This window comes from Eleutherodactylus coqui, unplaced genomic scaffold (genome assembly GCF_035609145.1).
Source record: "Eleutherodactylus coqui strain aEleCoq1 unplaced genomic scaffold, aEleCoq1.hap1 HAP1_SCAFFOLD_94, whole genome shotgun sequence".
NCBI lineage: Eukaryota > Metazoa > Chordata > Amphibia > Anura > Eleutherodactylidae > Eleutherodactylus > Eleutherodactylus coqui.
The window spans coordinates 61,643-73,116 of NW_027102104.1; the positions used below are offsets into that span (position 1 = coordinate 61,643).

At 44.0% G+C, this 11,474-nt stretch overlaps 2 gene segments (V, D, J or C); both read right to left on the reverse strand.

Annotated features, from left to right (window-relative positions):
* Window positions 1-1,438: 1,438 nt before the first annotated feature.
* Window positions 1,439-1,891, reverse strand: LOC136597897 (immunoglobulin kappa variable 1-8-like). The segment is given in 2 exon segments: window positions 1,439-1,746; window positions 1,843-1,891. Coding segments are annotated over 2 exon segments (357 nt in total).
* Window positions 1,892-10,172: 8,281 nt separating this feature from the next.
* LOC136597898 (immunoglobulin kappa variable 3-20-like) lies at window positions 10,173-10,589 on the reverse strand. The segment is given in 2 exon segments: window positions 10,173-10,444; window positions 10,541-10,589. Coding segments are annotated over 2 exon segments (321 nt in total).
* Window positions 10,590-11,474: the final 885 nt, after the last annotated feature.

Genomic DNA, 11,474 nt, shown 5'->3' on the forward strand with positions numbered 1-11,474 from the left:
TGCATACTGGCATATTTTTTGCTTTTGTCTTATCTATCCTTTGAATAAATTCAGCAGGGATTTCCTGCATTTCTACTTTAAAACAAATGGTTCCTTGTAGCGCCTAAGATATTTCCATCTATTCTTCCATTTCTTCCTTTTGAGGAGTTGAATCCCCTTGTTTTTGGGGGATACAACAACCTTGGGCAAGCTCCTCCCCGTTTTTAGGGGGGGTTATTTGAGGAATACATTTTATATTTCATTGGATCCTGCTGATGCACGTCCTTTGATTCGACGTGCCGACGAGGACTTGGAGTTGTGGAGTGGAAGGGCCCTCCCTCACACGGGGAGCACCCTCCACCTACACCGGGTAAGTCATTTCTAAAATTTGCTACATTGCACTGTTTTGCTCATTTGGGTATTTATGAGAGGGACGCTGTCCTCACTGTTTTTCATTAATTTATAGAAAACCACAACTAGACTTAACTGTGCAGCGGCCGAGCACTGAATGCTCTGCAGACTATCTATCCACCCTGCAGAGCAGTTCTTCTATCGGCATATACACTGTCAGCAGCGGCAATATTCCCCACACTATAAAGAAACTTCTGTTTGCTGAGCTGTAAAATGGCGCTGGTGACAGAGTGACTATGTTATATATGACTGGGTCATGTGATGCAGGTGGTCAATAATATTGCTGCGCATAGGGAACATGGAAGTCACATTTCAGCTCCAACTTCTGTATATCCCAGCGCTGACAGCCGGCACTGCCAGGAAAATCCTTTTAAGATGGGTTACTATAGGGAAGTCATATTGAATATATTGACAGCCGGTAAATCCCCCTCCTGCCACACATACTCCCCTCTCCCTTGTCCAGCACTTCCCTCCACTCCTCGGGGCTGCAGGAAACATCTGGACAACCAGCGGCATTATGATGGTGTCTGCGGCGGCACTTGGGTACAGAGGGAGGAATTGGAATGGAGGAGGAGAGTATCTGATTGGCTGTCTGAGGAAGTTTTACCATCCCATCTAAATAGTTTGGGATCTATATAGATGTTTGGTCTGTGAGCAGGGGTCTGACCTCAGGTCTGTATTTTAGAGATCTTTTTCAGAGGGTCTGTGGTGTCTAATAGTTTAGGGAGTCTGGTCTGAGGTCTGGTTTAATGTTAGAGATTGCTGAAAGGGTCATATGCACAATTTGTAATTCTAAATTCATAAGGTAAAAAGAAAAAATGTCCATCATGTGCTCAATGTGTCACTTTATGTTACCATTTTGGAATCACCCTGATGTTCCTTCTCAAAAGTTGTCAAATATGTTTTTAAGAACAATCTAGAAGATGCAGCAGTGCATGAGAAGAGGTGAAACCACAGAAGACGTCTCATCTGAGCTCCTTCTCTGTAATATAGAATATGGTTCTTCTCTGCAAGTAAATGAGGAAGGAGGTTTTTGTACGGCTCTGTATCACTGTGTGAAAGGATAGCTATAACCCTGCTGACAGTAATAATGTGCTATATCGTCTTTTGTCAATCCTGTGATTGTTAACTTGTAATTATTTCCAGATCTGGATCCAGAGAACCGCTCTGGGACTCCTGGTTGTCGGGTGCTTGTTCCATAGATAAGAAGCTTTGGTGGTTGTCCTGGTTTCTGTTGGTACCAGTGTAAGTAGCCATATACATCAGAACTGCATGTACATGAGAAGATGGCGGTATCTCCCGGGGACACAGCGGTATATTCTGGAGACACGGTCAGTACAATCTGTGCACAGGATCCTGGGGAGAAATAAGAGGAGACATGAATGTATTTCTATCATGGCTGTAATATGACATCTGTGCTGCTGGACTTTACACTGTGTCAGTAACTCTCACCATGAAGAGACATCAGTAAGACACCCAGCAGAAGCCCCTGAGAAGCCATCTTTATGTCTCTGGAGGGACAGCACAGACTATAGAGATGTCACCTGTACAATGTCTCCTATATAACAGCTGGAATCACTGGGGAACGGCCCTGAGAGCAGATACACAAATATCACATGCAAATCATCTTCTACTTCTCAGTATCACAGTTATTGTCTCTTTATGACAACTTCATTCAGTGAGCAGAAGATCAGATATAAGAGCTCTAATAAGGAGAGAACTCTTTCTATGGTGGGATTCCTCCTGATCACTTTCTATGTCCTCCTTGTTTAGTACATTCCGGGGAGGAGAATATATTTAGTGTATAATACATTATGTATCACCCATCACACAATATATAGCACTAAACTCCATGTAAGACCGGCTCTATGTGATTCTCATTTACACATTGAAGATATTAGGAGAGAAATAGAGAAACAAATAAAACCTAGAATAACAAGTCCTTTGCTGAAGCAGCCATGGGTTAGATGCATCAGGCACCAAGATACGACAGAGAACAGGGAAGCAAAAACTAAACGGCTGGCTATACTTATTGCTCAGGAGTAAGCAGATATGAAGCAATAGGTTTAGTAAAGCCTTGCTTACCAAATCTGCACAGATCTATCTTAAGATCATTTAACTTTTGTCAGAACTTAGTATCGGAATACACAAGAACAGTTATAGCAATTTCACCTTAGGCTGCATAACTAGACAGCTCAATAATCCTTAGAATAGCAACATGAGTTACTAATTAATGAAATGTCCCAAATTAGATATCTCTTCATTTCTTGCCTTCATTATTGTAGACTTTTTCACGCCTTTTTTTAGACAGTCCCTGCGGTACACTCCAAGTTGTGTGGTGGGTTTAACAGCTGATTCCTCATAGCACAATTGCAGTGGTACATATGGTTAGTGCCAGAGGCGTAACTTGAAGCTTCTGGGCCCCAATGCAAAACCTGTATAAGGGCCCCCAACTATAATACATTCTTCATAGTACTGGGCTCCCTATATGGAGAAGAGAGGCCTTATGGGCCCCCTAAGGCTCCTGGGCCCGGGTGCAACCGCATCCCCTGCATCCTCTATAGTTCCGCCAGTGGTTAGTGCTACCATTTGAGTCCCGTTAGTCCTGCGTGTGCACACTCTAATACTGCCTGAGGGCTTAGTCACATGGGCACATCGGCGCCCGTGTTACTGCAGGAAGAAGACGGACACACTTCAGGACTGACGTCTCTCTGCAGCTTCATTGCCGGCTCATGTGTTCTTTCTTCGGCTATGGTGCAAATATAATTGTCTATTTGTAGCCCTCCAATGCAGGCCTATATAAATGGCGATTTATGTTCCTTTATCCCCCATTTTGTATCTTAAATGTGAAATGCTATGAACACCCCTGTGGACTTTAAACCTGTTTGGTGTAGGAAGCTTTGGGGTCATTCCATGCCAAGTGGACCAGTGGTCCCCACTCGGCCATCTCCGATTTTGCTGGAAATTTATAAGGATGTACATGTATGTTTGAAACGAGGTTCTGTAAAGTTCTAGGGCCAGATATCAAATACCTGGGACACTGTTGCCCTTTCACTGGAGGTCCCAATGAGCGCGCGGCTTCAGCTACGAGGATTTTGCAAACTTAAGCCATACTTTGGTTAAATATATCTCAAAACCAAAAACCATTGGTAATTTGTGCTTTGACCAGTACACCAAACAGCTATATGGCTTTGCACTGCTGCAATATCACGGTCAAAGCATATGTATTTGTGAAGATATTCACACCCACATATGATGAAAAATGTTAAATGATCAAATCTGACCTATTTTTAAGGTCAAATATCTAAAAAAGGGTACCCCTCAAATCTATTTATTTTGATATCAGTCGAAAGAGCAAATTTTTCTCTACAAGGATCATCATTTTATTTTTTGGAGTCTTTCAGTTTAAGAAAAGAAAAATGCCACTGAACATGGCGTTTTTAAACATACGCAATGAATGATAAATGCACTATTCAAACCCTTGCGTTGGTCCATGGTGGTTATACCACTACCAATTCCCTAAGAATTGGTATTATAATCCTATTAAGAATTGTAATAATGCCAAATCTTTTGAGAATTGGCAGCCCCATCGCCTAGGGGCCACGCCCGATAGCCGTGCAAGGCCAGCCACGGGCGGTCTCTTTATCACAGGTTCCGAAGCCTGAGGGTGGGTGTCTTAGCCTAGGATCCCAAGCCTAATATTGGGTCTCTTTTGTTGGTTCCCAAGCCATAATGTTCAGTCTAAGTGGTCTGGAACTGTTGCTGAATTTGCAACATAATTGGCTCCAAGAAGCTGTATTGTCGTCCCATTGCTGTTGCAGCTGGTGCTGGCAGTATTGCAATGATTGACTGCTCAGGAATCCAGCAGGTATCATTTCTCACAGGCCAGTGAAAGAAGCTAGCTGGTCCATGAGGATGCATGAAATTTATTAATGCATCATGGTCGTCGACTGAAATTTCAGAAATATTTCCAATCCACCAGTTGTTATCGTAAATGCAGGCAATGTATTGCCCTGGCTGGAGGTTTGCAATTGGCACAAAAGGCATTTCTGATCTGACAGATCGATCTACATGGGCAATGAAAGATGATGTGTCATTTGACACCCTTGAAATGCGAATCTTTTTGTCGTCAATTGGCACAAACTGGTGATTTTCTCGTGTTCCAGCAAGATTTGGCATTATTACAATTCTTAATAGGATTATAATACCAATTCTTAGGGAATTGGTAGTGGTATAACCACCATGGACCAACGCAAGGGTTTGAATAGTGCATTTATCATTCATTGCGTATGTTTAAAAACGCCATGTTCAGTGGCATTTTTCTTTTCTTAAACTGAAAGACTCCAAAAAATAAAATGATGATCCTTGTAGAAAAAAATTTGCTCTTTCCACTGATATTAGAATAAACAGATTTCAGGGGTACCCTTTTTTAGATATTTGACCTTAAAAATAGGTCAGATTTGATCATTTAACATTTTTCATCATATGTGGGTGTGAATATCTTCACAAATACATATGCTTTGACCGTGATATTGCAGCAGTGCAAAGCCATGTAGCTGTTTGGTGTACAGAGCAAAGCACCGGTTACAAGTGGTTTTTGGTCTTGAGCTATACTTGGCCAAAGTTTGGTGTAAATGTCATGCGGCGTGATTTTCAAGCTACTTTGACACAAAATTGTGGCCGATATATTCTTTTGTGATAGCCGGTACTAATTTTTTTGTGTTCACCAGCAAAAGTTGAGCTAGTATGTCCAATTTCAGCATCATAGCCATTATATTTCTATAATGCCTATGTGCCAAAGTTTGCAAAATCCTTGTAGCTGAAGCCGCGAGCTCAGTGGGACCTCCAGTGTAAAGGCGACAGTGCCACAGGTATTTAAGATCTGGAGCTAAAACTTCACAGAACCTCGTTTCAAACATATACATATATCTGAGTAAATTTTCAGCAAAATCGGAGACGGTCGAGTGGGGACGATTTTGAAAATTGGTCCAATTGATGTGGAATGACCCTTTGATGTAACTGTGAAATGTGTATGCGACTTGTCAGTTCTTTGTATAAGATAGAGGTCTAACATGTATATTGGTTTTAGTTATACAGAACAATGCTAATTGCATTAACTACAATTCCGTTTGTATAGGTTTGTTTGAACTCTGTTCCTATACATTGTATCGCCATGAATCTGTTGAGTCTTGTTAATCCTGTGATACCCTCATCATTGTCTAGGGAATTGAGTTTTGCTGATTCTGAACCTTTAATCAATCAGGCTGGCTACTTCAGATGGTGGGGGGTCTCAGATTGATAACATCTTGGTTGCAAAGCTTGGAGAATACGGCCTATGACTCCGCAAGTTATAGTGTATAAAATAGGACACAAATCATAATGCATTAGAAGCATCTTGTACCTGTAAGGTGAAGACGATCTCTTACAGTGTTGGTCCATGCAATCTGTCTACTTTTCACTGTGGCTTCTCCAGTGAAAAGATGAACTCAAGGCAGAAGTGTTGAAGGTTGTAAGTGTGTCTTGTAAGTCTTTTGTATTGTAAAGTGTGTTCATGTTTTATCACTTTATTACCCTATATGTATTTTACCTGTAGAGAATCATTGTAAACATTTACGCAATATCACTTATTTTTATGTAAATTGTTTTATCGTAATCATTTATTCATTTTTATTAATTAATTTTGTTGTATCAACCTATTTGTCCTTCTTTAAAGCCGTATCCAAACTTGTTGTTTTCCAGTTGGCAAAACATCGCAGCTTCGGGTAGTCATCCGTCCTGAAGTGCGGCCTTCTTCTTCCTGCAGTAAGGGCTCAGTCACACGGGTGCACAGTCGCCCATGTACGGGCACTGATCCGCCCATCTGACTAAGCCCTGAGAGACCTGTCTCTAGTTACAGTTGGTAGCTGCATTCATCCAACCTACAATACTCAAAGTCGAGTACTGCTTCATATACAGGGTTCCTAGTGTGCTTACAACATGGCTTCTTTCTCTTATAGCAGTGATTCCCTGGTTATACAAGCTCCACTGTTGTCTCTTGTACTGACAGCTCCTCTCACTGCAGGCCACAGTCCCAAGCACTACAATTATTTCTGTGGTCCTGTGCTTCCAAACATGGAACAGCTCTGAGAGCTCATGCTCAATCCCCTCACATACAGCTTACTGCACCACTACTACCTCCGGCTGACTATAAATGTCTACTATATGGTGTTCAGCTCCAGGACCTTGATCATGTCACCTGCAAAAAACTAATTGAAGGATACTTCATAAGAGACAATATCTCAATGCAGTTATACAGACTAGACACTAGAGGTCATCATAACATCAAGTTTCACATCACACTCATAATATTACTATCGTGTTTCCCTGAAAATAAGACACTAACTTATATTAATTTTTGCCAAAAAGAGGCACAGTGTCTTATTTTCGGCATAGGGGGGCTTATACTCACCTGGCCTGCTGCGCCTGGGTCCCTTGTGCTGCTGGCCTCCAGCAAATACCCCGCCTCCAGCAAAGCAAATGCTGTGATTGGATCAAGCGCCAGCCAATCTGTGAATGATCAAGCGCTGGCACTGACTGGCTGGCGCTCGATCCAATCACAGCACTTACTTTGGTGCAGGCGGGTTATTTAAAGCTCCGTCACCAGAAATAGTGATATGTCAGTACAGAGGACACGGCAGCCTGCCGCAGCTCAGGGAACCAGCATGAGGAACTCATGAGTATGGGCCAGGTGAGTATTGATGTTTTTTTTTTTTTTCATGTAGCTTAGCTAGGGCTTATTTTCAGGGGAGGTTTTTTTTATTTCAAGCCTCCCATGAAAATCTGGCTATGGCTTACTTTTGGGGGAGCACGGTAGTTACAAGTACTATCTCTGTTTTCTTCATATATTCCATTAGTTCCTACATTAGTTAGTTATAATTACCCCCATTGCACTTTTGGTTTGGTACTCAGAAGATCATAGAAAGAAAATTCTTGACTTGGGTATCATACAGTCATTTTCTCTCCTGTGACCTACACCCCCACCATCCCCCCATTTCCCTAATTAACCACAAACACCGTACTTTGGATTAAATTGGCCACAGCAGCCATATTTATTTACAAACATAACATCAAACATAAATAACAATTCTAACCTCGGAAAAATCCCTGGGAGAGATTCCTGGAGCCTCACCACCAAAATGGGAAATAGTTGAACCTGTCACCCATCGCAATTACCGACTCGGGCAACACTATTTCTCTACCACTGCCTCCAGCTGCAAGTCGACAGACTCGGGTACCCACCACTCACCCCCTCGCCTCAAGTCGCCGCCTCCCGACCCCGAGGCTGGCTAGCCATAACCTGCCTAATGACTCCCACCAACTCGGCAAGGCACCGCCCTGCGAACCCAGAGGTGACAGTCCTTGAATTAAACAATTCAAGGGGGGGGGGAAGCTATCCAGGCCCTGCTACCCCCTACTACCCCTTTCTGCTAACTCCAAGGGACCCTTCCCCCCCTCGCTGCAATGACTAAACATGCTACACCTCTCTCCCCCGACGCCACCCTTCCTCTTTGGGCGGGCTGGCGGGACTCTACAACGGCTCCTCTGCGCTGCTTGCTTCTTCTTCTCCTCCTGCAGAGTGACTTCTCCCCCCCTTTTGGCACTGTTTACACCTTCCTCCACTAACCCCCCTTTCTCCCCCAGCATATCCTTCACCTATTAACCCCTTCTCTCCCCGTTAACCCCGTCATGCCTGCCTCTCTCCGAATCCCTGTGGTCTCCGGTTCCAGCTCTCAGCTATTGAATGAATGGGGAATTCATGAATGGGTGAGTGAGAGCTGCATCTGATTGGTGAGGGCTGTGACCAATCAGAGGCAGCCCATTCAGCAGGTGGGGATTTTAAATCCCCGCCTGCTGAATACTACAGAGAGCAGTTCAGGAGAACTGCCGGCCGGACGCAGCTGAAGTCCGGCTGCAGGAAATGGGTGAGTATACTTTTTTTTTATTTTCAACACATTTTCAGGATGGTTTTCAGGGAAGGGCTTATATTTTAAGCCCTTCCCCGAAAATTCATCCAGCGCTTGCCGGCAGCTAATTGCTTGCAATGGAGCCTGCTGTATTGCCGGCTCCATTGAGTTCAATGGGTGAACATCGTTCTCCTCTGCCACAGCTGTGCCACAGCTGTGGCAGAGGATAGCGGGCAGCGCTGGGCCGTTTAGCTGAAAACGCTGCTAGGTGCAGATCTTTCAGCCAATCGTTGGCCCCGGTCACGCGATTTGCGGATGCGCATCTGTTATGCGATCTGCAAATCGTGCGAAAAAACGCCCGTGTGACTGAGGCCTAAGAGGTTACAAAGATTAGAAGTGATGACAGGTCTCCTTTTAAAGAGCAGCCAAAAAGCCAATGGAAGGAAAAAGAACTACAGTGCAGTCATTAAGATGTCAAAGTGGACATCCTGTTAACCCTTTTAAGATCAGATATATTTTTTTTTGTTTTTCAGTTTTGTTAATGTACCGTACAACAAACTGCAAAACTTTAAAAAGCTGAAATGAGGTGTTTTTGCTGCGTTGTTTTTTATTTTGATCCGCTTAGACCTTGATGAATTCATATAAGGAAATCATGTTAATAAATGGTCGGTCTCACCTCATTCATCCAATCTCCTGGATGTCACATAAACTCTCCCCTTCCTATTCATTCCCATGTGCTGCAGGTAAGATTCAGATGCCGAGTGGCATTGGGATGTTGTCTGCGGCAGCATGTGGGAGCAGATGGAAGTGCTAGAATGGGGGAGCTGAGTATCTGGATGTCTGGTCTGAGGTTTGTAACAGGGTAGTTTTGCCTTTCTGTATAGAGATCTGAAAATGTTGGTGTCCACATAAATGTCTGGTCCATAAACAGGAGAGGTCTGGTCGCAGGTCTGTAAACAGGGGGTCTGATCTCATCTGGTCTATATTTTATAGGAGGGTTTTTTAGGGGAACTGGTGTCCCTTTTAGTTTGAGGGTCTGATCTGAGGTGCACATGAATTTTAGGGAGTATAGAAAGGGATTATTTATATAACTTTTATTTCATATCTGTGTGTTAGGATTGTGTCCTTCTTACATAGAGCAGCTTGAAGAAAAATATTTGTAAGGCCTAGTGCCCACGGCCGTAACGAGCTCCGCAAGCAGAATACCGCAGCGAAATCTGTCACGGCGCCTCCAGAGTGACCCCATACTTACCTCCGGATCCGCCGCCCGACATCCCGCATGATGCTGCAGCACGCATGATGTGCAGGCAGTGTCATGTGACACGCCGTCCGCGTCATGACACGCCCACAGCGTCACATGATGCGTCTAGCGGTGGGAGTGTAAGTGTTTTCACGCTATCTTCCACTGTGCTACAGCGGAAGATAGTGTGATGGATAGCTTCCATTGACTGCAATGGAAACCGTCCACGTGTATGCCCGTGGCAAATAGAACGTGGGTGATTGCGGGCGCTTTCACGGGGTGGAATTCCACGGTGGAATAGAACCTAATAGCTGCGGCCGATGCCGCCCGTGGGAATTAGCCCTAATGTGCCGAGCGCATCGCTTTATGTTACCATTTTGGAATCTCTCTGATGTCTCTTTACAAAAGTTGGCAACTATGTTTTTAAAAATAGAAGAGATGCAGCAGTGCATGAGAAGAGGTGAAACCACAGAAGACGTCTCATCTGAGCTCCTTCTCTGTAATACAGAATATGGTTCTTCTCTGCCAGTAAATGAGGAAGGAGGTTTTTGTACGGCTCTGTATCACTGTGTGAGAGGGAAGCTCTGATCCTGCTGACATTAATAATGTGCTATATCGTCTTTTGTCAATCCTGTGATTGTTAACTTGTAATTAAATCCATCTCCGGATCCAGAGAACCGCTCTGGGACTCCTGGTTGTCGGGTGGTTGCTTTATAGATAAGCTTTGGTGGTTGTTCTGGTTTCTGTTGGTACCAGTGTAATTTGCTGGTGGATACACTAGAACTGCTTGTACATGAGATGATGGCGGTATCTCCTGGGGACACAGCGGTATATTCTGGAGACACGGTCAGTACAATCTGTGCACAGGATCCTGGGGAGAAATAAGAGGAGACATGAATGTATTTCTATCATGGCTGTAATATGACATCTGTGCTGCTGGACTTTACACTGTGTCAGTAACTCTCACCATGAAGAGACATCAGTAAGACACCCAGCAGAAGCCCCTGAGAAGCCATCTTTATGTCTCTGGAGTGACAGCACAGACTATAGAGATGTCACCTGTACAATGTCTCCTATATAACAGCTGGAATCACTGGGGAACGGCCCCTGAGAGCAGATACACAAATATCACATGCAAATCATCCTCTACTTCCCAGTATCACAGTTATTGTCTCTTTGTGACAACTTTATTCATTGACTAGAGAATTCGATGCAGGATCCATACAAGGTATTTTGGTGTCGTATGCAGATAGCACAAATTGTGCCCCGCCCCCCACCATCCATGTTTGCATGCAAGCAAAATGTGTCCACTCTCATAGCTTCAAAATATCGTCAAATACAAGTTCTACACAGTGATAGTGATTACAGTGCAGGTACCTTCAGCGATCACAGTGACGTCTCTTCTGATATGAGTTGTTCTTTTTACCTTTTCTTCTCTAGCTGAAGACTTCTCCTCATCAAGCCACAACAAACAGAAGCTGGCCACTGCCTCATAGAAGCATCACCAGCGTCTCCTGGTTGACATAGGAGGGTGACAACAAGTCCCCATGCCCAGGATCAAGCCACACTGGTTCCATTTGCAGCCTGGCAATGAATATGCCCAGAACATGGCAGGATCCTGCAGGTGGCGATCATATGTAACATACTTGCAGCAGGCCATGCTGTTGCATGTGAACTATTTAATACTAGAAATACGCACTGACCAGAACTTAAATCCAGTTTACAGAGTTATAGAGCAGCAGAGATGCAGTCCTAAGATTTCGCTCATAATCTGAAGGTTGCGAGTTCATCTCCCGCACGGTTCAGGTAGCTGTAATGGCCCAGAGCATCCATTCCTGGCCCCATCCATATGTGCCATTCATGTTATGCCTGGTGTAGATGCGCTATCCAAAATCTCTTGT